Source organism: Amblyomma mixtum, chromosome 9 (assembly GCF_055824585.1).
Source record: "Amblyomma mixtum isolate Tamu chromosome 9, ASM5582458v1, whole genome shotgun sequence".
In the NCBI taxonomy this organism is placed as follows: domain Eukaryota; kingdom Metazoa; phylum Arthropoda; class Arachnida; order Ixodida; family Ixodidae; genus Amblyomma; species Amblyomma mixtum.
Window position 1 is genome coordinate 106,318,810 of NC_143020.1, and position 27,145 is coordinate 106,345,954.

The following is a 27,145-nucleotide window of genomic DNA, read 5'->3' on the forward strand; positions in this document are numbered from 1 at the left end:
AATAATCAAAATACAGTTTGTGACATTTAATGACAACTCGATGTACAGCCACCTCTCCTGCATGGAGCACCGAAGGAACGTGCAAATTTTAGCCTTTTGCAAAGCGTCACCAACAGCAGTGTTAGAGGCAGCTTGCATAGCCTCAATTTGGCTGTATTCCATGGTTCGGTGTCGCGTGGTTAGTTGGTCACAACCAACGTTACACTTGTCACAACTTCCTCATTGTCTGGTTGTACAACCTTCACTTTGTCAAAATTGTACGGATGCTCAACATGACCACCTAGCCATGATAACATGCAGCCAGCACTTCAGCGGCGGAAGAAATTAAGGGAAACTAAAAATAGAGAATAGAACTGAGGCACAGTCATCAAACGCAATAAAAAATGAGGCAGTAGTTAGCGCCGGTGTGCGATGCAGTGTTTTGAAAACTTCTTTCATGACTGTAAAAGGAAAAAAAGTCTTGAACGCACGTGCTTTCAAATAACTGTAAATGCGTAAACTGCAAGTAATATACATGTGAACACGAAGGCAGCTGCCAATTGACAGGCCTAACCATCACTGAGCATATTAACCTGATATACGTGGCCATACTTTCATACCACAATAATGTAGACAATGCCACACAAAATTCAGCACAGCCATAATGTGAACATGTCTCGGCATAACTAGTACAGCGCTGTATCTTTACCCAGAAAGCGCACACAATTAAACCTTTCAAGCAAGCTTTTTATTCGCAGCAAGGTGTAAACCAAATGCAAAAATTGCGGTATAGCGAATATTAACACTGCATTTCCTCAGTAGTACACTACATTACATTATGTACCTGAATTGGTGGATCCAGCAGCAAAGAAAAAAATGTTTGTTTCATTCCAAAATGAGTAAGCGCTTCAAATATAAATTCAAAACATATGCAGTTTAATCACGATGATACGAATCCGGTTGATACGAATTTGTAAAATGCCCTGGCCAGAGTGCATTGTGTGCAATGGGCAGAAATTCGGATGTTACAAACAACATCCCCCCCCCCATTGCAGTTGACAAGATTAATGCATGAGCACCAATCGCACCCTCGTGCACCAAGTACTTCCTGCCCACACATCGCCGACGTCATGATCACCAGTCACGTGACCAACACAGCGCCGACGTCGCAAGTCAGCGGTAGTATGCGGCAGTGAGTAAACCCCATCAGCCGAAAACAGATTTGTGAAAGTTCTGTGTACGAATTTTATTCATTTTGGACCCCACGAACATCCTTTGTGACCCCGTGAAATTAATATAATCGAGATTCCGCTGCACCACAGGCCGTGTGGTTTTCGAAAGACAGCTTCATAAACACTTTTGCCAGTGCAAGCATATCAGTAAGAAAACATGCAGCAAAATAATATTCCATATTTACTCGAAGCCATGCAACACAGCAAATCTGTCCTTGGACTCCTTCAAGACACCATTACTCATCACAAACATAAAATAAAAAATTGTTCAGCCTAAGATTTCTTCACATCTTTCACCCCTTCACTGGTAATATGGCCGCATAAAACACATTACATGGTCCTTATCAAAGTGCCCCCATGCAGTATTCATGAGGTTTATTTATGGGGTTCATGAGGGGGTGCATGAGGGCATCTCACATATCTCGGTGGACACCTGAACCGCGCCGTAAGGAAAGGGAGGAAGGTGCAAGTGAAAGAGAGAAAGAGGTGCCGTAGTGGAGGTCTCCGGAATAATTTCGACCACCTGGGGATCTTTATAATGTGCACCGACATCGCACAGCACACGGGCGCCTTTTGCATTCCACCTCCATCGAAACGCAGCCGCAGCGGTCAGTTCAAACCCGGGTACCCCGGCTCAGCCGATGAGCCACCACAGCTGAGCCACCACAGCTGGTACATTGGAGCTAAACTGCTCGATCTATGGCACAAATGAACAGCTGCCAGCAGATGCTCTGCTGGATGAACAAGCCACAAGCTTTAGGGGACAGTGAATGCCGTTCGGTGACTTATCTGTACACGGTGTTTCAACTGTAGGTTGCACACTAACGTCCTGTAGCAACGGTGGCGCTACACTGGTTTCGCACGCTTGTGGGTTTTCGCATGCGAGTTCAAGCCCGCCTTGACAGAGAAGACCATGGGACACAGTTCGCACTGGTACGGCTTCTCGCCTGTGTGGGTACGAAGATGCCCATTGAGAACGGTCTTCGTTATAAACCTCTTGCTGCAGTGAATGCACTGATACGGCTTTTCGCCTGTGTGGGTACGAACATGCTCCGTCAAAAAGTTCTTCCTTGTAAAGCTCTTGCTGCAGTGAACGCACTGGTATGGCTTTTCGCCAGTGTGGATACGAAGGTGAACTGTCAGTGTGTTCCTCTCTGTAAATGTTTGTTTGCAGTGAACACACTGGTAAGGCTTCTCGCCTGTGTGGGTGCGCATGTGTTTCTTACGGCTGTCGCTCCTCGTGAAACGCATGCCACAGTGACTGCAGCGGTATGGCTTCTCGCCCGTGTGAATGCGGAGGTGTTCGGCCAGGATGCGCTTCTGTGCAAACCCCTTGCCACAGTGGTCGCACACGTAGGGCTTCTCCCCCGTGTGGATGCAGAGGTGGTGCATCATTTGGCTGTGCTTATCTGTGTCGTAACCGCACTCTGAACACATAAACTGCCGCCCTCCTGCGTGAAGTTCTTTTCGAGACGGCGAGTCACGGCTGCTGTGATCGGTGTCCGAGCCTGCACAGTGGAAGAAGCACGTTTTCTTTTTTTAAAAACATCCACTCTGTGCCTGATTTCTGCAAACAGTACGTAGACAACAGCTGGACCACATCGCAAGAGAATAGTATTGCCATCACATCCCAAAGGGCACTGAAACTCCCTTGAACATCCTGCGGACGGTTGGGACGTCCTGTGGATGTCCAGTGGCATTTCAGTGTTCATTAGGATATAAGAACCTCTGAGAACTAAAAGCAGATCTGGCATTACTAAATGGCCAATTCAATCACAAGTGAGCTTTTCAATCTCAGTAAAAAGCTGCTCGTGCTCAGGAAACATTCAAACGAAAACTAGAAGTGAAACATGCTGAAATACATTCTACAAAATTTTAAGATAACCTTATTTTATTCCACACAGCTTAATCTCTAATGCTGCAGTAACACTCGTAGCACAGTGTATCTACCTTTACAGTATTGGAACAAGTGTACAATGGTAAACAACACCCACATGCACGGGCGAATGTACCACCCAACTCCCTAAAGTGCAAGTGATGGCAGTTTTTTTTTTGTAATAAAACTGTCTTTAAAAAAAAAGCCACAGAAGGATTTACCGCAAGAGGCGGATTTAAATTGTTGGACGGGAGAACAAATTATTGACCTGTCAACACAACGATACGGACTCCACTTTACTTCGAGGTGGAGTTCAAATGATGCAAGAAAGCTAAACGTGAATTTAGTGTGAACATGTACGGAAAAATATGCACCAAGATCATGCAAACCTTCTACAGCACAGCTGGTGTGGGGGATTTTTGCAATTTCATGAAGTTTTTTTTTATGTTAAGTGAAGTACACAAGACATTTTATTCAGACATAGCATATATGTTTTTTCTGTCTAGCTTTAATTTATGTTTTCTTAATCGTAATTTGGAGCACGTCTTCTTTTTGAGAACTGTCGTTCAGAGATGAGGGGTCGCCTCATGGCCTGCAAAATGAACGCTATGTAAAAGTCCCCCCAATCAATTAATGAGTACTCCATATTTATTACTGACAAGTGCACTTTTTCCTGTTTTATAATTAGCTTTCCTCTTGGCTTATAACATCCAAAAGTTGTTTTCATCTTCAGCAAAAACATGTAAGAAAAATTTGTTGTTTTATGCACACTGGTTGTTCCCTTTCATATTGAAGGGACCTGTACTCTGTCGTAGTGTGTTCAAACTCAATTCTATATACGAGGGGGTACCCAAAAGAAACCGGACTAAATTTTTTGGTCGGGAAAGCTTCTGTGGTACCACGTTTTGCCACTAGGAGCGTATAGAACGAACATTCCAGAGTCAGTAAGCCGAGTGCCGTCGTTGAAGGAGGTCAGACTAGTTTAGGCAGAGTTTTAGAGTGACGACTGTTTTGTGTGAATGTCGTTTTTGCAATGGCTGATTTTCGGGAACAGCGTGCGCCGGTGAAATTCTGATTTTTGCTCGGAAAAAGTTGAATGGAAACTCTTGAAATATTAAGAAAGACGTACAAGGATGATGCTATGGGGACAACTCAAGTGTTCCTGAATCGAATCCTTAATCAAAGCAACAATCATTCCAATGGAAAACTTAAAATTCACCTCGCCTCAAGAAAGCTCCTCAGGTGAAACCAAACCTCAAAACAATGCTGATTTGTTTTTTCGGCGTGAGAGGAGTGGTCCATTGAGAATTTGTTCCGCGGGGTCAGACAGTTAGCCAGGCTTTCTACTTGGATGTTTTGAAAAGATTGGGCAACAGTGTGCCGTGGAAGGGGCCAGATTTGTGGCGGTCGGGTGACTGACTGGTTTTTCCATCATGGCAATGCCCCTGCTCACACAGCCCTGTCTCTACGACAATTTTGGACCAAAAATGGCATGACCCCTATTCCTCAACCCTCATACTCTCCCGACCTTGCCCCGTGCTACTTTCTTTGTTTCCTAGAATGAAAAAATAGGTGAATGGAAAGCGTTTCGCTGATGTTGCTGAGGTGAAGAAAAAAACGACGGAGGCACTGTCAAGCATCACAAAAGATAAATTTAAACAATGTTTTGAAAAATGGAATGAAAGATTCGACAAGCGGATCTTTGCAAGTGGGGAATACTTTGAAGGAGATTGAAGGTCTGTGCTTAAAATGTGAACAAACAAGGGCGTCCGCAGAATTTTTTGCAGGGGGGGGCCTCATTGGTTGTTGGCGCCAGAGGGGGGGGGGGGGTATGTTCGTAGCAAAAAGGCACTATTTGCGGAGTAAATTTATTTATTTGTATATCAATAAAAAATAAGTTAAATACACACATGAAAGAAAAATTACAAACAGCAAATTAAAGCGTGACTAGCAGAGATACATCGGAGTTTATCAACGAAGAAACAATCAAAATTAATAAAAAATGCAAAAAGATATTGTCACTTCGTGGAGAAGAGTGCTCAGTCTTGCTGCATACGGGTTCTCGACTCACCCGGATTGATGACCAGCACACAGCACAATATGGTCACAAACACGCAGTCACTCAGTGATCAGTCTTCCTTGAACAGCAACTGTAGGCGCCTCGGACTTTTCTGGGCGAATTGCGTGATTACGTGGGTGATAAATTCATTTCTGTGCTTCATTACACGCTCTCGGTGCACACTCATCATACACATTGACTGGAAAAACGGTTGAGCGCGTACGTTGAAAACGAAAGATGACTATATATACAACGAAAACTTATTTACAAGAAAAGTGCACGCTCGCAGCTTCATACACCTCGCTCCATCTTGCTCGCGCATCCGCACAGTCGAGCAACCGCACACACACTGCTCGCCGCTCGTCGTTTTCTCGTCCGCTGTCTTGGTTGTTTTCAGCTTCGTTGACAACCGGCCACTAAAAACACCGAAGCACAAACACAGCGGCGCGCACACGTGCAAGGGCTTACTTCCGCGCGACTTCCGAGGGGAAGGGACACTCGCCACTCCGGTCGGAAAATTTGTTTTGTGTGTTTTTATGGGGATCAGAGCCCCAAAACGACTCAGGCTATGAGGGACGGAGTAGTACAGAGTTCCGGATAATGTCGACCACCTGGGTCTCTTTACCATGCACTGACCCAGCCAGAGGTGACAGGCGATCGAGCCAGGCAGGCGCCATCGGGCTGCGTTGACCAAAGGCGCTGGTTTTCGGAGAAGACGCTAGGAACGCTGGTGTGGGGGCGCCTCTAGAGACTGCGTCGCCGTGAACAAAAGCAGCTAATCCCCTTTGCCGAAGATTCTGAAAGCGGCGCTTCTACCGAACTGCGCTCTCCCGTGGATCGGAGGAGACAGCGAGCGGCGGCGCCAACTCATCGCCCGCTTGCCCCTGAGCAGCCCGACAAAGCGGGGTGGACACGGCTGATTTGTCCTTCAATCCTGAAGAGTTCATCGATGGCCGGCGTAACGAAGGCGAAAACAAGATGCCCTGTGCACTGTCTGCCGCTATCTGTCTAGAGATCAAAGAAACAGACACCCATCTCAAGGCGGCTCGAAACACATGCTCGCCGGTGCCGCTGTATGTCTGCAATAGGTCGCCCTTCAACAGAGCTAACGATGGTGTGGTTTGAAAACGGCGTAAAGACGCGTGCCCGGACGCGGCATTTCGCAGATGTGACCCAAAGCGTGGAAGCGGGGCTGCTTTCACCCTTTTGGCTGAGCGCACCACCGCCCCTAGCGTGCGGCCATCACTCACGGTTCGAGTGAGTGATTTTCCAGGGGGGTGCAGCCGCCCCCCCTTGCCCCCCCCTCCGGACGCCCATGTGAACAAATAAGTTCAAACAAAATTAAGTCCGGTTTCTTTTGGGTACCCCCTTGTATAGCCAGATTGACACTATGTGACCTTCAGTGTCATTATGGTATATCTCGCGTGTCTCTAAATCCATTGAAGTTAACTAAGCCGCCTACAACATCGATGTCCAAGGTAAGAACATAAGGTTTTCGTATGCAGAACATTACGAATGCCTCGTACAACCTCTGCTTTGAACCGCTATGATGAGTGGAAGCAACCGAAGTTTCCGTTGCAGTAGTCAGTGAAAGAGCAGTGGACGTGATAGCAAGAGCGAACACAGACACAATCATTGAGAGGATTTTAAGAACGTCTTGCCCATGACTAATCTTCAAATTGGTCCAGCGGAGCCGCACTCAGCAAAATGCGAGACGACGGCTTCCAGCCTGAAAAATAACATATTAAAAGAGGAAATACATCATCACTGACAAGCAACTTTCTTCTTTCCTTTTCATGTGTTCTTTTCTATAACTTTTTCCGGACAAACACTGAACAGAATTCGACAAGGTGAAGTTGCTCACTGCAAGAGCAGTGTGTTCAGCTGGGTTGGATGGATATGGACAGTAAAGAAAGGGCCTTATACTAATGCTTCTATTCAGATAACTGACTATTGCAAACCAGCTGCCAAAGATTGCATTCACTTAAAAATTGCCAAGCTTTGAAAAACAACTATTTTCTTCGTAACAACGCATCAGATGCACACAATATAGTGCGAATGCAACACTTTTTTATAGATTCAGAACTACACAGGCTATCCAGAAGAAAAAAAAAATTCTCATCAGTCACTCCCAAATGCAGAGCGCACAGCATTTGAGAAACGCTTGCTTCGTTTCTCTCACTAGTGCTAGTTATTGAGAAGAAGCATTTGATGTCTGAGCATATTTAATAAACGCTACCATCAATTCAGGGCAGAAAAGTGTTGGAGAAGAGTCAAAACAAGAGGTTTATCGCTGCAGCGTGCTATTGGGATTGTGCAAAGTGGTAGTTTTCAAGAAGCATGCCTCCCATTGACACTACTACTGAAAATTTTGCGTTTATGGGCAATCAGTGCCCCAGTATCCAGCGGACTGTTTACATACGTTACAATCCACTTATTCATTATCATTAATGTTGAGAGCATAAGACAGTGAAAAAAAAGAAACTAGGCCAACCTCACAAGAAAAGAACTTGATTACACAGCAGAACAATCACTATGAATCGGCTAGGCAGCCATTTATGAAGAACTGAAGCAACGACTCCAGCAAGACAAAAAAGCTCAGGTTCAGGGATTATTACAAACACGAGCTCATTCCACAGAGACCTTCTGTCTTCTGGCAATTAAGAGTGCGAAACCAAACATCATGAACCAAAAAAATATAAGATCATACCAACGGTATATGGTTATTAAGCTCGAACGCACTGTTTTAGGCCCACTTGTGCACACGGCCATTGAGGTATACATATGCACAATGCCTAGGTTTTCAGAGCTGAAGTGTGCCTTTGTGTCACCTTCCCCATATCACTACGGCGTCCCTCATAGCCTGAGGTGCTTCGCGACGTTAAACCTCAATAAACCAAACCAAACCTTCCCCATATGTTGAAATCACTAGGTGCGCTGCTGTAAAGCCTCCAAAGCTATGATCGGCCCATGACAATGCATTGAAATTATATTCACAGGTCTTCACCTACCAACTTTCTTTCTTTGGCCTCCAGTCCTTGCGAAATGAGAGATGTTGCACGAGTATGTCAAAATCCCAATGCTAAAGGCATCCATGCTTGGCCGATTCAAGAATTCCACAAGAATACTCAGAGCAGTCATGATTTTCTGGAAGGCAGATTCATGAGGCTATATCTTAGAGATTTTTCTGATGAGCCTAATAAAACCGTTGCAGAGGTGTAATGTAGCACAGGGTTCAACACCCCAAAGCTACACATCATCTGTGAGAGACACTGTAATGGGGACCTACGGATTAATTTCGAAGACGTGGGGTTCTTTCATATGTACGGACAGCCCAGAACACACGGGCGTTTCTGCATTTCGCTTCCACCGACATGCACAATGCACGGACTCTTGGAACGCGAAAGACAGCGCCCGTTTATTGGTTTTATTGACTCTGACTGACAACAGTCTCTACCGCTTCTCAAGTCATCGCCATACCCTGATTGGTCTGACTTGGTAGTAGCGTAGTAGCAATGAATGGTGTGCCCAGCGAGGGTAGTTTCAGTAGCTCAATGACAAATCGATGCCAGTATACTATCCCTAGGGCTCAAATCAACGTGCAACCCGCAAAATTCATGAATTTGGAGTCCATGCTGTCCTGGACACGCGCTGTCCTCGGGGCTGAAGCTAGGAGCTGGTGATAATGCGCTTCGAAGCACACAGATTGCGCGACGCGAAAGGGACCTGTGCGCTGAGGTGACAAATATAAACACAGGGCCCTCGGCTCTTCTCAGTGCATTCTCAAGTCTTAGGAGGCGTACGAATGCATGCAAGGCTTATGCATCACAGCGTATGCAATACTGTCGCACCTGAGCTCAGCAAACGGTGCAGCTTGGTCGCAGGTGGAGCTCCGTGCAATGTGCGCCAGGGAGTATGCGTTAAACTAAGCGCTTCTAAACCACTATTACGGCTAACAGTTCGCTGAGACAGCCTAAAAGGTTTAACATCGAGTGCACAAACGAACACGCTTTAAATTACAAACTACGAGCGCTGAGGCGTCCACATGGAAAGCTTTTATGCGCGGTCAGCACGGTTAGCACGGTGCAGTACGAAACCGACGACGCGGACGACGCAGCGATGCGGCTATGGCTGGCTCGCTGTGGCCCTGTAGCGACTATTGAAAAAAAAAAACGAGCCCGATGGTGATGATAGTAAGCGGACGACAGAGAGTCACGGCGACGTTTCCCGCCGGTTCAGGCGCGCGTGGTGCCGTGGTTAACGGCAAACGTGCTGTTTACAAAAACATTTGTCCGTGAGCGTGATGCCAACCTCCTGTGTCGCTTACGGTTGCCACTCTCGAGGCGTGCCCGGCTGTAAGGTGCGTTTTTTTTTCTTATTTCCCTCGGAGAAGAGCGACCGACAACGCCGTGAATCGTGGATCCGGGCTGTCTGGCGCGTGGATGAAAACGGGCGACTTTGGAAGCCGTCTCCATAGTCACGACTGAGCGACAAACACTTTATTACAGGTGTGTTTTACACGGATTAAATGTGCGTGAAAATGCGTTGAGCCACCAGCGCAAGCCAGTGCCTACCAACCCAGGTGAAAATCGTAACTGTTCAAACTGGTTTAAGGAACAATTTTCCAGTTGATTCCAGTTGGTTTCCATTTGGCTGCAGTTGGGACTCAGCTGGGAGCCAGCTGGAAATAACTGGAATCGACTGGAAAATTGTTTCTTAAACCAGTTTCCAGCCCCTGCCGCAGCCCCTGCCACTTCTGTCGCATTCATGTAAACGTGGCTTATCTCTTCAATGTCAGTGACTTCATAGTCTTTAAACTGCGTGCTTTGTGAGCGCGATTACTGTCTCATTTTGGGGCTATTACGGTTTCACGTTGTTGTTGCAAACCATCAAAATAATACTTTGCCCATAACGCATTACGTTGATGCTCAGTAACATAATTGTTCTTATTAGCATATAATTGCTTGTCCAACATGACGTTTTGCGAGTGGATAATAGTGGGGTTGTTTTTTATAAGCCAGTTTTACAGCACTTAGTGATATTAGCCCAGCTCCTCCGATTCCGCATTATCGTCGTCAGTGTCATCCAATCTGCGTGCCTCATTCCCACCAGTATAGAAATGTTCAGAGCAAAAAAATTAAGGGCCAATTAGGCATCCGATGCGACAATTCTGTGAAAGCAGTTGGCTTTACCCTCAATGATTGCTTTGATGCTTTTACTCGAAGCCAACACTTCACACCAGGGCCAAACTTTTTCTGGAGGGTGGAGGAGGGCAGAGGTGGGTTGAGGGTGGTGGGGGGTGATTGAGCAGCCTCCAAGCTAGGGTGCATGGCGGGATGGAGAGGTCCCAATCGGCCCCGAAACTCCGCTGGACGTTTTGTGAAGAAGTTATCGCAGAAAACGGACAAGGGACAGAAGAAAGGACACATAAGACATTCACGAGCGCTACACAACTCTATGGCAGCAAACACGGGAGCACGTCACTGATAGATGCATGAACATTTCGAAGCAAGTTTGTCTTAACTGGTTGGAGGTTGTAACCTTGCCAGCCGGCGAAGGCCGATGGATTTCAACCTGAACAATTGCTGTGCATATTGTCCCTGGCTGACCTCTTTCTACAGTAGTCGTTTTGTCTATGTCAACTGTTTTTGCTTGGAAGGTTAAAAAAGTTCAAGCTTGATGCTGAATACCTTGTTTTCACAACGATTTACATGTAGCCAGTAATTGACACGGAACTGAAACAAGCTCTAATACGAATTTACTTAACGCGGAAATGGAGCTGAGAGTTACAGAGCTAGCGCGTGTACACTGGCGCTCCCTCTTTACCTGTCTCGATAACATAGATGGCTTTCCAGGAACAACACTTTGCTGCCATGCTCTAAGTGCCATAAATATTGGTAAACGGACGCCCGCTGGCCGTGAGCTCTGCGAACTTAGCAGTGAGCCAGGACGCTGCTGCAGCGGGCTGCAGGCGAGACTGCGGAAAGGTCATGGTGCGCAAGGCAACACGTGTTGAAGTACAGTCGCGAGCAAAAAATATTACCACAGTTTACTGGCGATCAGAATTGGAATATCTCACCACGCGGCGCTGCGGTTCGTAGACCTGCCTATAGGGCCGTTTCCATGTTTGCAGCCTAGGGGGGGACGGCAGGAAGTAAGCTTTATTAAGCGTTCACCGCCCGAGCGTTAAAGTGCCGACCCTACGTGACTGTGCATGCAGCATTTATTTTGGGTCGGTTATCATGAGCAAAGATGGCTTCTTTTTATTACTGTTTTTTTTTGTGCGTCCGCGATGGTTTGTCAAAAGGAACTCGCGGGAAAAATAGATGTTAGCATATAGCCGGTAATTTTGCTGGTCCGTGACAGCCCGCTGAACCCCCCTAATACTGTAGAATGGGAATGGCCCGGCACTCTCGTTATCAGCCTCTTCGCCACCCGCAGCGCCACGCGTTGTCATTCCGGCGCTCTGGTGTTCCGTCATGTGTGCTAATCTTTTTTACTCGCGACCGTACATTCATTCGAGCATTGGAAGGAAGCCCAGTAGTTTCGGCCACAATAATATAAAAATTTCTTTGCTTTCACACCGCAGCCAACACTCCAACATTCTAACGACACAATCGTAACCGACTTGATTTTTTTTGTAGCGAAAGCTACATTGGCCACGAACTTGCGATTTCGTTGTGGCGGTGCTCCGAGGAGGCACATTGACCGACCTTGAGCCGACCGCCGCAGCTAGCGGACGCCGCGCGCTTGCCGCGCCATCTGGCATGACATCAAACCGCGCGCCTCGCCGCGGAGCATTTGCCGCCGTTTGGCATGACGTCACACCGCTTGCCTCGTCGTTGAGCTCGCCTTAGCTTTCGCTACGTATATCCTGGCATAGCCGAGCTAAGCCACTGCCAATTTTTTATTTTTCCTTTATCTGGTCTCCTTCGGTTCCTTGCCAAGGCAACACGTTGTGAGATATGCACATTATTCGACAACAAAAATTTTGTAGCCTATAAGCCAGAAGAGTGCGTCTCCGGGAGTATGCGTTTCTTTTTTTTATTTGTGTGATAGTCACTCAACGCTTCACTGTTCCATTCATTGACACGGCTCCTCTCAGCACGCTGAAGTAGGGTTCTTCACGCATGACGAAGTCTTCACAAAGGTCGTTAACATCAGGGCAACCTAGAAAGAAAGAAGATGGGGTCACATACAAGTCAGGCCATAGCCTGACGCATTCTAGGTGCACCATTAGGTCGAGATTATTTCAGAAATGACTTCTAGGAATAAACATTTCTGCAGAGACTGATCAGTCCACGCAACTATTTTTGTGGATACTCGCAAAACGGCGCGACTTAGCTATGCAATAAAAGCTGTGCACTTTTTTTTACCCGTAATGCACCTCTTTCCTCGACCTTATGTTTGCTAGTGAATACCTTCCTCACGTTGTGCAGAGGAAGCTGGCGATCTTAAAATAATCTCATAAGCAGTAAACAGCTGAAGAAAGGTAAATAAAGTGGGTTTTGAGCAGTTCTTCTGCACTGCCTTACGCAGGCCATTTCACAAATCTGCACCAAATGACACTAACTCGCAGAGGTCAGTTAGAAGAGAGTTTCTTACATGCGTAGTATCGTTACAGCTGCTAAAATGTCAGTTCCAAAGTTTTATACGCGTTGCAAGGAGACTTCAATACGACACGAGTCGAATGCTATTTCGGGGCCTCGAACGACATTCGGAGTAGACAGAGTTGCCTGTGGTGCTGCACAATGATTTTCAGCTGGAAACTTTATCATTCCCTTGCTACACTACAGTGGCACTGTTGCCGTCAAGTTTCGTTTTTTTTGTTCGCTCGTTTTGAAAGGGCGTCTGTCATATCTATTGTTTTACAATTATAAATGACTGTGAACGAGGTGCCGTCGATGACGGCGTGTAGTTTTCTTTGAAGATGACAGCTGTTATCCGTCCGAACTCCGAAGCTAAAGAGGCAGTTAAGGACGGTACCAACAACATATCTAAGGTGCCTACTGCAGTCGCCGTGTTGTGCAGCTACTTAGGCCACAGGAAATAAATGAGAACTATTGCAGGCAATGTGAGTTAAATTTCTTAACTGCAAGTGTATATTTACTATGGTCGTATACAAGCCAAGAAATAAGCGGCTTTTCCACGTCAGAGGACCTCTTTTCAGCCAATGACATTCGCCGATTCTCATGAACTTGCTAGCGTGAGTACTCAATGAACACTAAACGCCGCTGGACGTCCGCAGGACGTTCAAGAGAGTTTCAGTTCTCATTGTGCAGCGTGGTAGTGCAGGTAGTGGATTGACAATGCATGTAAGATCACCTGCTACTCCCTGCATTGTCAGGCTAGTAATGTTTACGAGAACGGGATGAGAACCATCGGACGCCATTGGCTTGAATGGAGCCCTTTGCCGGGGAACAGCAGTTTTTCCCTTGACTCAGTTGATGACGTAAGGACACTGCGCACGAGGCTACACAGCTCGCGTTTTAAAGACATTTGAAACTGTCGAATGTCTCCACACTGCTGCGTCGACTGGAATGACATTTGAACCGATGGCTGTGGAAAGACTTGGTCTAGCAGAGCAAGACCGGCAGTTTAGTAGAATGACATTCGGTGCGATGGCATTTGAAGCGCTTGTGTAGCACGGGTATCGGGTAATAAGCACTCACATTCGACAAATGAAGGCCACAGAAAACTATGCAATGACAAAACTTCAACATGCCTTTAAGGTACAGTATGTATCGCGTGATGGAACGCGAGACAGAGGGCGCATTTCAACCGGCATTCTAAAAATATGCGAAGCCACTCACCAAGCAACCGTATTGTGCGCTCGAGTTCTTCTCTCAGGATGTCCAGTACCTTAAGGACACCTTGCTTGCCCTGCGAAGGAAAGAAAGAGAACAGAAGCATCACATCAGACAGCTAACCCTTCGGTTGTGATAATCATTGCCCATGCCTTTGAGCATGTATGCCGCTGCTGGACTTAGAAGCTTTCTCTATATGCTTCTGGCATTGAAGAGTTGTGTTATAAAAGGACGCTGTTGCTACATACAGTTATTTGCCGACGAAAAACACTGAAATGTGTAAGAAATTCCTTCCGCATTTTTACGATATATTTTTTTTTGAAGTACGAGCAGTGTTCGGTGGGCTTTCTCCTGGGCTGCAGCTTTTTTATGAAGCAGAGCTACTGAGCGCTTTTACACTGGGATGGTAAGAATGTCTTGTCCACGAGTACATCATGTATTTTGCCGTTAGACAGTCATTGCCAGCGGCAAAGCCCGTCGATGGCCATATGCGCCACACTCTCCTACGTGCTTTCGTAAAAAAACTGAGGGCCACTTGAAGCACAGAAAACAAGGTTTTGGTTTTGCAACTGTGAGCGCGTCTTCGGATATTTGTTTTACGGATCTCCAACCGCATAAAAATTCTGGCTGTTAGGTGAGGTTCTGTTGCCGGTGTCCTTACCCAATGGGCACTGGTATTCTCTTGGAAGTTCCATGGACGTCCTAAACGTCCTGTGGACGTCCTAAACGTCCACAGGACGTCGTAGGGAGTTCCAATGTCCATTGAGTAGCGTCCTGTGAGTAATGAGCCCGTTGGCATTGCCGGTCACATTGCGGCTTGCATATAGTTCAATACGGGCACAATAAGGTTGAAGGTGAGAGGAACGAAGAAAATGAGAGTACGTCGTAGGCGAGCCCCCACAGCGCGGGCCTTCCGACGAACACGGCCCGTGCTCCGAGCGAGAGCGCTTTGGCCACGTCTGCCCCCGAGCGCACTCCTCCGTCCAGGTAGACCTCCATGCGGTCGCCCACGGCCGCCACCACTTCAGGAAGGGCGTCGATCTGCAGCAAAGAGAGAGAAAGGAAAACCGTTGTGTAACCAGAGCACAAGTACTATACACCATCTGGACCATTCGGGTAAACACCTTCATCAATACAGTGCGTCTATTCCCAACTTTCACATGTGCAGGGGGCGTCGCTGGAAATCCAATATGGCTTCTCCCGAGAGATGATCCGGCTGCCGCCTAGCTTTGTGCAGTGCTTCGTTGCGTTGCTTGAAGCTGCATTAAAAATTCCCAGGGGCTCCTCATCGCATTATCTGTTGGCAATGCAGAGGTAGCGTTCCGGCTCCCGACCTAAAAGACAGCGGTTCGATTCCACTTGACCACCTTTGTTCTTTTCAGTGAAACTGCTTTTCTACATCACTATACCTGTATCGACCAATCAGCATTTTCCAGTGGCAACGACGCCGATACGGAGGTTTCCGTCGAACGGCACTTTAACGCTTTAGCGTGAATAAAAATGTTCGGCACGTGATGGCGGGCCAAGTCACATGCCAATCACCGGTGTCACCTCTTGGGTGGTCTCGGAGGCGGCCACGAGACGGCGACGCTGTACGTGAAAGTCGCGAATAGTTCTTCCATTATGGCTTCTACCCTCCCGGTCCCATTTTCCCGGCTCCATATTAATAGTTGAAGACTGCATCCTTTGCTACAGCTCTACAATTTTGACCTTCTTCCTTTTACCTTGATCCCCTCCTACCGGAAGTAGTCTCGGACAGCTTGGCCATGGTTTTCCTTGCAGAGGAATACCTGTAGGTCTATTCAACCTTAAATGCAGTATTTTCTCTTTCACTCTGCGGAACCAATCGATGTCAACTAGGCAGCGGACCTAGGATGGCCGGTGCTTGATGCATTTTGGGTGGCCTCGTGGTTGATTAACAGGTGAGTGACGATAGGCTACCAAGAGAGGCTATGGCGTTCGGCAAAGTGCACCTGGAAAAGAAGCCGCGTTCTTCCAGGAATACAGGACTTGTTGCGGGGCAGGTTTGGCAGTGACTGAGACTTAATATGTCCATAATAAAAAAAAAAACGCGAACACAGTTTGCGTCATCTAATGACCGTTAGATGATGCCCACGCCTTTTGGCAGTTGCTGTCGATCGCTAAAACCGTACTCCTCTTGAATGAACTCACATCATTTACAATGCGACCCTTTGCGTTCCGCTTTCGCCCCCCCCCCCCTCTCTTTATTTTTTGTTCCCTGGTAGTCTCTCGCCAGCGACAATAATTTAACCAGCGGGCTCTAGCGCTCGCGAAAAAAACTGAACAAAAGCAGTGCTGGAAACAACTTGTTTATCCTATCAGCTTGTGAAGTATAAAGGTGTTCGAACCATTCGTACTAAGCGCCGAGTCCTATTGTAAGCTTTTCAGTAAGGTACGGACGAAAACACAGGTTGCCAAGGAGGCCTGTCCACATGACTTCACCCACAAAACACAACGCATGGACGAGATTACCGACTAGTGTGCAGGGCACACACAGAAGATGAAAACGACGCCAGGGGGTCAAAAGGTCGATGTGTGTGACGGTAATTTGTGATCTTCACATTAGAGGGAGTTTACATGACTGAAGATTCTCCCAGATATGAAATTAATACTTGTGCTTTCGACACACACACACACACACACACACACACACACACACACACACACACACACACACACACACACACACACACACACACACACACACACACACACACACACACACACACACACACACACACACACACACACACGCACACGCGCACACGCACACACGCACGCACACGCACGCGCACGCACACACGCACACGCACACACACACACACAGAGAGAGAGAGAGAGAGGCAGTCTTTAACTTAAAACTGTAGTTGTGAGAAAATGACATTCTCAATGGCAAGAGTGGCACGACACCGATCATTCACAAAGAATTATTTCAGTGCGCAGCGCTGCCCAACGCTCATAAAAACTCCCGTGGACGTCCCATGGACATCCAAAACGTCCCCAGAACATCCAAGGTAGTTTTATTGCCCATTGGCTTATTACAAATGACTGCAGTGTCGGAAGGAACGGTTGTTACTGAGACCACGACTCTGTACATCTGTGTCTCATATATGACGCGTAAAGGTTCTGCGACCCATGAAAACCCTTGGATGAACATGTACACCTATCTCCCGGTTTTTCACTAATTCGCTGCACAAGCATACAACTGCTTTGCGTAAAGGAGCACACAACCCGTTTTACACTGGACGATTTGATGTAGAGCAACTAGGAAGAACACAGACAGAGGACGACACAACTCTGTGTTCTTCCTAATAGCATTACATGCAGTCTTTAAATAATGAATGACCAACTAGCCCAGCACCGAGTTATACTACAGTGGGTGCTCTACAGTAACTTAATGCGAATGCACACGAGTACTAGGCGGGGAGGTCGAAGGCGAAATTACGCGCATTCGACATTGAACGTACCGTTGCTGGAACTCCGTCCAGCGTGCGTCCTCCGTGGTTTGACACCATGACGGCCGAAGCGCCATGCTGATACGCCGCGAGCGCTGCCTCGGCTGCGAGCGAAGATGAAACACCCTCAGGTATAGATTATCATCATCATAATTATCCTGACTACACCCACTGCAGGGCAAATGCCTTTTCTATATTTCTCCAATCAACCTGGTGAGGTAGACATGGTTACAGGCAAATCGCTTGTAAACTTCCCGCGTTGTGTACGCACAAAGCCAGTGAGGTGTACAATAGGCTTAACGTTCTTTGGGCGTTTCGTAACGTACTGCTTCTGAGCTTACATCTAAGGTCTGTTGCGTACTGTCGCAGTTGGACAAATGCATTTCCAGGTCAATAAAGAATGGAAGAGGAGTTCAACTTTCCTCCCAAGCTAGCCGGCCTATACTGACCAAATGGTACCAGGAAAGTACCAACTGGATAGAAAAAGCAGGCGTGCGGAAGAAAGCAAAAAAAAAAAACGTTCTTTTTGAAAACGTGTCTTACTACTATGCTGACGCTAGTGCTTGAAGTTCACCGGCACGAAAACATCAAGATATCCGTCTGGAAAACTGAACGTTCTTAAATGCAAATATGAGCTATTGCAAAAATCAGCAGGGCAGATCAAAATCTTCTAGTCTGCCCGCGTTTCGGACACCGACGAGCAAAAAGAGCTCTCGTGCTCATCCCTCCCGAGCTCTGGAGTGCTGGGGCGCGGGGGGTCTTTGGTAGGAGCCCCGCTGAAAACATCAAAACCCGAATGCTTCGGCACTGTTGATCAAAACAGTACATTTTATATAAATATCAGCTCCTAGCTGCACACGTATACTCCACGCCAGCCCTTCGAGTCCTGGCCTGCAGACCTCAGCCGTTCCCTTAAGGAGGCCGTTCCCAGGGTACCACATCGAATAGGAAGAGGAAGCGGAGGGGAAAAAAATTCAGGGGGGCACTTTGCTGACCTAAAGTGTGGTGAGGCGAAAGCCTTTAGCACGGTGTTGCTGCTTGTGTCACTGATGCGGTGTTGAGATGTTAAGTACACAACTTTTTGGGAGTCCTAAATGCTGGAGACACTGGACGGCGGCGTTTTGGAGGCATCCGTCTTATTCGACGCCTTTCTGCAAACTCTCCAGCGTCGTAGACAAGGAGAACTACGTATGCGTTGGCAGGAAGTAGTGTAGCCATTACCACGCTCGGCTGAGGAACGGAAGGATATAGGTTCGAATCCCATCGTGCAAAAATATTTTTTTTGCTGGTCTGACTAGAAAAGCGTGACACCTCTGCTGACAACCTTCTGCTCACAACCTTGTGTCGACAACGATGAGGTATTAAAGGCTTTCGCCTCAATACTATTCAAGGCCAGCATTAGGTCCCAGTTAAAAGAGCGATCTGAAGCCCTTTGATCATTTTCCGAGACCAAGTGATAGGGCGTAAGGAAACAAGACAAGAGCAAAGCGGGTCGGGGAATGAACGCTAGTTAATGACAGTCTAGCTTGGATCACGGCGAGGAATTGGCAGGACATGTGATGCAAAGGGAAATTAACCATGGTCCCTTAGGGCAACAGTGTGGATTTCAAGAAAATACAAACATAGCAGGGGTCAGCGAAAGTCAGGTGGACGGATGAGATTACGGAGTTTTCTGGGGTAAAGTGGCCGCAGCTGACACAGGACAGAGCTGATTAGAGGGATGAGGAACAGACCCTGGTAGTGATGTGGACGTAGTTAAGCCTACGATGGTGCTTATGATAGTTTCGGCTGGCATGCAGTCACACAACAGGAGTCACCATGGTAGCATATCGTCGATCCGAAAGCGCTTGAAGCGCTCTCACTTACCGGTGAGAACACCCTTCACGACCACGGGCAGATCGGAGAGTCCGCACAACCAGTCAATGTCAGCGAGAGTAGCCGTACGTAGAACGTCCATGCCGCTCCAGTAAGAGTCGTGACGCGTCTCATCACTGTTCGTGTGGTTCGCATATGAAGCCTCCATGTTGGCAAAACTGCAAAGATTTTGTAGCGAAAGCTACATTGGCCACGAACTTGCGATTTCGCTGTTGCGCTGCTCCGAGGAGGCACAGAGGCCGACCTTGAGCCGTTGCTTAGTTACCGCCGCAGCTGGCGGACGCCACGCGCTCGCCGCGCCATCTGGCATGGTTACTTTGTATTGAATCGGTGAATGCAGTTAACTCTTTTTAACTTCCATACATCAGTATGAGAGCCGCTGATGTCGTTATTGCACATAATACATGATATCTGACGTCACTGAGGAAGAAGTGCCGCTTTGAGTCAGGAGCCGACCTCACTGTTGCGCAGTCCCTTGTCCGATTACAGCCACACCTGCAAATCCAGCTACATTTTCTTTTGAACGACCGAATAATAATTGTTGCACACGAAAATGCTTCTGATAATTGAGGGCACCAGGCACATAGCACTTTGGCGTTTAGATGACACTAGCCTCAAAAACAAAGCCGACCATCGGCACTCAGGGTGATTGCAACACGCATGCCATGCGGGTGGAGTGCACACGAACATGTGCTGGGGGTGTGGAGGCAAATATAGGCGGATGCTGACGAGAAGTATTTCCTTGTTGAAGACCTAAGTTGCCCTTCCGAGTTCCGCTAAACTAGATACATCTACGTATTCTCCGTATGAACGGCTGCATAGAATCAGTGTACAAATTCTGAAACGTTTCCTCCTTGCATGGTGCCGTTCACTTGCGAACGGTTAGCTTCGCAAGCCGTTGTGAGGAGCTGACTATTGCAGTGCCACGGCGCAAAACTGGCCGCTCGGAACAGAAGAAGAAAAGGACTCTTCTAACAACTTCGCAGAAACGTAAGCTAACCCGGCTGTATACAACAGCACTCTATCTTACCGGTACTTACCTATGCGGCAGAAACGTGGAGGCTAACGAAGAGGGTTAAGCTTAAGTTAAGGACAACGCAGCGAGCTATGGAAAAAAAATGATAGGTGTAACGTTAAGAGACCGGAAGCAGCAAGAGTGGGTGAGGAAACAAACGCGCGTTAATGACATCCTAGTTGAAATAAGGAGGAAGAAATGGGCTTGGGCAGGGCATGTAATGCGAAGGCAAGATAACCGCTGGTCGTTGAGGGTAACGGAGTGGATTCGAAGAGAAGGCAAGCATAGCAGGGGGCGGCAGAGAGTTAGGTGGGCGGATGAGATTAAGAAGTTTGCGGGAATACGGTGGCGGCAGCTGCCAAAGGACAGGGTTAATTGGAGCGACATGGGAGAGGCCTTTGACCTGGAGTGGGCGTAGTCAAGCTGATGATGATGAAGATGAAGCTAACCTGGCGCCCTCTGGAAGACGGCACGAGTGTACGAAGTGGATGACGGTGTCGCCTGGTACAGGCGCATCTACGGTGACAACGATGGCAGCATAACCTTGAGCGGCGGCCCTCTTGACCAGGGACTCGGTGAGGGACCTGTCCTGTAGGATGCACACCTGCTGCCAGAGGACGCAGTTTGGGGCGGTAACCCTCACGTCTTCCAGGGACGCGGTGCTCAGGGAGCTCAGGACCATCACCGTACCGGCGTCCTGCGCCGCTGCAGAAGGGTGCAGCCCGAACAGAGTTAGCTCGTGCGAGCCAAAGCAGACGAAAAGTGAAGATGTCCACTCGAGAACAAGTATATGGAGGGACGGAGGACATTTTCTTTACACCGTCTGCTCCCTCCTGCAGTGCGAACTAACTAGTGAAGAATATACGTTGTATTTCCTATTGATGCAAGAACATAGTTTCACAAAGAAGCTGAGCGAAACGCTTGCTGTTGTCCTTTTGCGTTAAAAAGATACATCATCCATCATTGAGCACATCATTCTGAGCAGACAGAGGGACCATCGTGAATGGGAGTTTACATTGTAAAGTAGGTGCAGAGTGCGCTGAAGGTAAGGGTATCAGCATGTCTTCTCAGTCGCTATCGAGATTGCAATTTGGATATCTTGATAATGCACGTCGATTATTTTTATTCCTACGCATATTGTCTGCACCATAGCGGTCATGGTTATAGTTGCGCTCAATTGACATGCGTTTCTAAATAAACTCTGATAAAGTTCAGTGCATTGCGACGCCTCTCGTTTTTTCATGTCCCATGCTTGCTTACGGTCGGCATGCTTGAACAAGCAAGAAAAAATGTTTTGTGGGCAGTTACACAAATACGAGAGAGGTGATGCTTCTGGGAACACGGCTTGGCACGTTGTTACGGCTCAAAGGACATTGTTGTCTGGGCCAAGTCCACGTGGCCTAAAGTGCACGGTTCGATGTCTACAGTGTACGCCGAGTGGTCGCAGACAGTGTAACTTTCAGCACCGTTAGACTCGCGTAAACTGTGCCAGCTACCACTCTCTGGCTGACTTTACGGCTTCTACCGTACTTGTGAGCACACAACAAAAAATGCATATAGCGGGGTCGCAGCAGAAGACAAACAGAGCTGTAGAACAGAGAATGTATTGTATTAATTGTTTCTATTTAGCGATTTACCCGTTTGCACCTTTCTATCTGAGTGCGTTGTTTATATTATGCTGTCACTATCTTGTCCCCACGTTTTTGTGATCTGCCATCCCAAACCCGTGCACTGTGCGATGTGAGTGCATGTTGAACAACCTCAGGTGGTCGAAATTTCTGGAGCCCTTCACTACGACGTCCCTCATAGCGTGAGTCGCTTTGGAACGTTAAACCCCCCAAAACCATAAACCATTACAAACCCATCAACCGGTTAGAGCATCTATGTGGCTATCATCCACAACCTGAAACCTGGTAGTCTGTCTGTCTGCTTCTGCGAGTATGGTCATTTATTTCAGGGCGATATCGTGCGATGCCCAACGGGAAACCACTCGTCCAAGCTGAAGCGTTGCCACCACCGATTCATACGCACTCTCTGTGCACTCCTCCGTTTTAAGCAACAGGTTTAGCTGCTAGGCGACGACGTCTCTGGCATAACGCTGACCACCGATGCCCATGACTCAAAGTACCATCGTTAGATGACCGTCGACCAACAAACACTCTTCGCGATCTGCCGAAGGAAGTGCAAATCCCTGGAGGCTTTATGGTTTATGGAGTTTTAACATCCCAAAGCGACTCAGGCTGTGAGGGACGCCGTAGTGAAGGGCTCCGGAAATTTCCACCACCTGGGGATCTTTAACGTGCACTAGCATCGCACAGTACATGGGCTTCTAGAATTTCGCCTCCATCGAAATTCGACCGCTGCGGCCGGGATCGAACCCGCGTATTTCGCGCCAGCAGCCGAGCCCCATAACCCCAGAGCCACCGCGGTGGTCCCTCGAGGCGTTAGTGTCGTATGTGTCTCTCAGCCATCGGCGTCTGCCACTCTCAGCTAGTGTTGCAGCACTTTGCTGCACTTCGGCTGCTTCTGCAGCTTCCTTGCGTTACACGAGGCTTGTCACGCGACAGAGTCACTCGCTTGTATGGCCGGTGCACGAACATCGCCTATACGCCAGTTTGGATTCACGAGATTCACCCCGCCACCTCTCAAATGTGTTTAAACTGTACTGTTGCGGGCGTTGCGAACCATTTCGTTTCAGCGTGCCCGCGTTTTTGTGACGAGCGTGAGGCGATCCTCAACCGCCTGAGTAGTTTGAACGTTCCGTTGGACGACGTTTCCCGCATTCTGTACCCAAGGGCTTCCGAGCTGAGCGGCGATCAATGTTAACATTATTCTTGAAGGTTTTAGACACTGGCCTTATGAAACGGTGCCAGAAATTGAAAATTCGTTTTGAGGAAAAGAAATTACGCACTAATTGTGTCGCAGATCTCGGTGGACTATCGAATCGCACCTTAAGGGAAGGAATAAAGGAGTGAAAGAAGAATGGAAGAAATAGGAAACGTAGTGGAGGCCTCCGGAATAATTTCGACCACCTGGGGATCTTTAACGTGCACTGGCATCGCACAGCACACGGGCGCCTCTTACAAATTAGCACCAGCACCGCCGCCATCACCACCACTGCCACCACCACGTCCACTCTCAGTTGTGTGCAGACCGGACAGGTCGTTCCAGACAGAAAATTCACTTTTGCTAATCAACTCCCCGGAAATGCGCACTCCACTGTTGTCTATCGAGTGCAGCGCGGATCTTAGGCTCGGCTCTATAGTAGGATACATCTTAAAAAAAAAAACAGCAGTTGCTAGCACTGGGCCGCGGTCAGCGGCGCCCTGTATTACTCCGCTGGCCAATCGCAACTGTAAACGAAATCAGCTTTTTAATGTTTGACTTAACAATCCATGTATCAAAATTCTAGAGCTCATTTTTTTTTTTTTGCTTGTGATAAGCTTCTTGTTTACGTAACAAGAAGCGTTTAAGCGGCGAACTACTTTTTCGTCGTAGAGGAATTCTATGCGCGAACGTCGAATGTGGGCGGAGCTTCACAGCAGATTTAAGCTGCATCCGACTATAGATTACTTGTAGTTTCAAAGCCGACGCAATGCAGGCAGTTGTTTGCAGGCTCCTAATTTGACCTACTGCACAGTTTCTGACATGTTCCCCGTTAATCCTTATCTAATCTCTGCTCCTGGCGGAATACACGTTCAAGCACTTTCATAAAAAAAAATATACTGCGGAACCCATTTGAAAACCAAGAAGCCCATGGCTGTCAATATTACCTTGAGCAGTGCCAATTTCTCCCACGGGGTTCACCATCTTGTGAACGGCAGTCGGTGACAAGCCGACCGGGAAGGATATGGAGCGGCCGAGTACGGTTGTGGAGGTGTTCACTGCGTCCACGTCCACGAGAATCCGTGGCCTGAAACGAAGCCTGTAGGCCACGTGGTTTCAACTAAGTTTTGAAGCAATGGCTTAAACGTAGCTTGAAATCTACACATTTTGCTTGGGTTGCTTGGAGCTATAGATGCTTTTATTATGAAAACATTCAAGGCGACCATTCCTAGGATTACTTGAGAAACGGAATATTCTTTTGTATGTAAATTCTTCACATATTTCTAATTTATATATAGCCGCATGACCGAGGCCATTCAGGCCGCACTTAATCAGGCGACATGCTAATCACGAACATCACCGCCTTCAAGACCGGTACCACTGCCATCGTCAGTCTCCCAATGAAGTTGACTAAGATACGACATCCGAAGCAAAGTGCGATAAACTATCAGCTCAATGCGCGGAATGTAGGGTGCGGCGATGTCTTGATCAAGGTGATGTTGACGTTCTGTTAGGCGGAGTGTCGCCATGGTGTACATTGGTTGGACGAATCAATAAGGCGGTGGGAACGCACATCAAAGTGCAGCGCTCGGTGCGCCAGAGGTGCCCCTTCTCATCCTGAGTTTTGCCTTGTACATCGATTACTTTAGTGCGGAAACACTAGACACTCAAAACCAACAATCTTGTGTGAAGCCTGAATCATTACTGCCATGCTGCTAATTGCATTATGTGTTGGCATTGCGATATATGAAGGTGCTGATGGCGTACATTGAGCTTTTTGTTATTCTTTCATGTTTGTTTATTGTATATAGGGGTTTAGCGTCCCAAAGCGACTCAGGCTATATATAAGGGACGCCGTAGTGGAGAGCTCCGGAAATTTAGATCACCTGAAGTTCTTTAACGTGCGCTGACATCGCCTAGTAGACAGGCCTCTAGAATTTCGTCTCCATTGAAATTCGACTGCATCGGCCGGGATCGAACCAGTCTTTCGGGTCAGCAGTCGAGCGCCATAACAACTGAGCCACCGCGGCTGCTATTTTTTATGTTTTTGTCTGCGGACCCCTACGTGACCGTCTACATACAACCAGATATATTTCTGGTGTGGTGACGTCACTTATGCGACCAACGACACATTTTTCCCCTATGGGGTTTCTAATACTACAGAAGCCGTTTGTAGCTATTAATAGTAATGAGTTTCGTCTTAGCCACACCAGGGCAAACATGCGCAGCCGAAGTGAACTTGCTTTTATGGAACTACAGACCAGCTCGGATTGCGCCTCTCGGTGCTGACGGTCTTGTCTTTTTTTCGAGCGTTAGCTCGAATACTCGCATTACTGAAGGTCGCGTTAGTATGAAACAGTCATTCAAGTGGGACAAGTAGGGGTACCATTGGTACACAGATTGTGGGCCACCTAACTGGCGTAGAATGTTCGGAGTGATATCAAACGATTCAGTGCGTTACGGAGCATGAGATTACTGGTCGAATCGAAGCGTAGCTTATCATAGGGACTCGCCCCCCCCCCCCCCCCCCCCGACCTTTCATTCTCCAAACCGTGTGTGTTTGAAACTTCGAACGTCCATTACGGCGTAGTTAACCGACGCAGCACATTCGAAGGGGTGTCAAACGATTTGTATCCTTACGCTGTATACATTGGCATAAAAAAGTAGATATCCGGATGTAACGAAATATTTGTACCGGATGTAGCGAAGATGGTTAATGACGCAATAATCGTTTGATATTGCTTGCGCTCGATACTCATACGCTGCCGCAGACATGCTCCAGACGATAGGCTCACCACTTGAACGCTTCGGTGTTCTCCCTCAGGGTCTGGTCGTGGCCCGCTCCGGCAGAGATGTAGGCCCTGGCTTCGTCAAACATCTTGACCTTCCCGAGACGTTCTATATCCGACATGGTAACCGCCATAGACTTCGTCGTTGACTCAGTACATGTTTCGCTGCCAGTCATGTTGCTTACTGCAATTTATTGCATATTAAGGAAGAGTTTGCGGTACGATCATACATCTGGTGCTGCAATCCGCATTTTTCACAAAATGTGGCGCCCTCTGGGGAGTTTCTAGGTTCTAGAGATAAACAAGAAGTGCATCACGCTTATCTGTGCACGACAGTTCATCCTATGCGCGTGACAAATTGATCGTGTTTGGCAACATAATCTGCATCGCGTTCTGTAGTCCACACACTTTAAATTTGATCAAAAGTTGATATACCTTTCTGATGAGTTCTGCAATTATAACCGCACCAACCACCTCCTGAATTTTTCCTTTCGAAGTTTGAACTGTGCGCGTCTTGCCCTTTCGTCATGTGGGACACTTGTAGCGTTTGCGAGAGGCGTTGCCTCTTGTTCTCATACGGGTACACTTCTACACCTCAGTGCCCAAACTGTCCACACACATATGCAGATGTAGGACACTGCCTTACACAGTGCCACTCGGCCGCCCGGTCTCCCGCCTATACTTTACCCCAACCCTCACCGTGGCCTATCTGGCTCGAATTCCTAGTCCTGAAACTGCGACGCGCCCTCGTCACCTTGGCCCAGGACCTGTCGAACGCTTAAAGGAAATGCGGTTTTAATAAACGTGTTACACCACGACCACCATCACAGTCTCTTGTATTCCTAAGCATGCGCCAATATGAAAGGAGAAAAGAACATTCCGAGCAAAAGATTCAACAAGTGAACCACGTGACATTGTACACATATGATGCGCTGGGTAGCAGCCGCATGAACAATAGCAGAATATGCGCTGTTTTTCCACAGCGCATGAAAAGAAACACCCACCTGTAAAATCCAGACAATTAGATCTGCCGTCCGCGCACTTCCGCCGCTGCTGCCGATATGATCCGTTCTCGATGAAGCGGTGCCTTTATATGATGCTCCAAGCCACTGCCGCCGTAGTCTGTGCCGTAGTCATCCGGTTGATGCCTGGGGGCCTTGGCAGTAGCGCTCGCTCATGTTGCTGGCTCTGGCAGCTGGCAAAGGGAGATG

General features: G+C 47.8%; 2 protein-coding genes across 4 annotated transcripts; both read right to left on the reverse strand.

Annotated features, from left to right (window-relative positions):
• Window positions 1-1,688: 1,688 nt before the first annotated feature.
• LOC149330554 (uncharacterized) lies at window positions 1,689-9,250 on the reverse strand. 3 transcript variants are annotated; one of them, XM_089561181.1, is made up of 3 exons: window positions 8,998-9,250; window positions 6,808-6,875; window positions 1,689-2,719 (listed from the first exon to the last, which is right to left on the reverse strand). In XM_089561181.1, the coding sequence occupies exons 2-3, from the start codon at window positions 6,809-6,811 to the stop codon at window positions 2,058-2,060; spliced, it is 666 nt and encodes a 221-aa protein (XP_089417307.1). In that variant the 5' UTR covers window positions 6,812-6,875; window positions 8,998-9,250; the 3' UTR covers window positions 1,689-2,057. The 3 variants fall into 3 exon arrangements, with proteins under 3 accessions (XP_089417307.1, XP_089417310.1, XP_089417308.1); XM_089561184.1 differs by lacking the exon at window positions 8,998-9,250 and adding an exon at window positions 8,158-8,988; XM_089561182.1 differs by lacking the exon at window positions 8,998-9,250 and having other exon boundaries at window positions 6,808-8,987.
• Window positions 9,251-12,209: 2,959 nt separating this feature from the next.
• LOC149330555 (uncharacterized) lies at window positions 12,210-26,068 on the reverse strand. Its single transcript, XM_089559444.1, has 8 exons — window positions 25,941-26,068; window positions 24,093-24,244; window positions 20,769-21,024; window positions 19,296-19,462; window positions 17,442-17,533; window positions 14,836-14,994; window positions 13,960-14,029; window positions 12,210-12,316 (listed from the first exon to the last, which is right to left on the reverse strand). Exons 1-8 carry the CDS (start codon window positions 26,066-26,068, stop codon window positions 12,210-12,212), a joined length of 1,131 nt encoding a protein of 376 aa, XP_089415570.1.
• Between the last annotated feature and the right edge of the window lie 1,077 nt (window positions 26,069-27,145).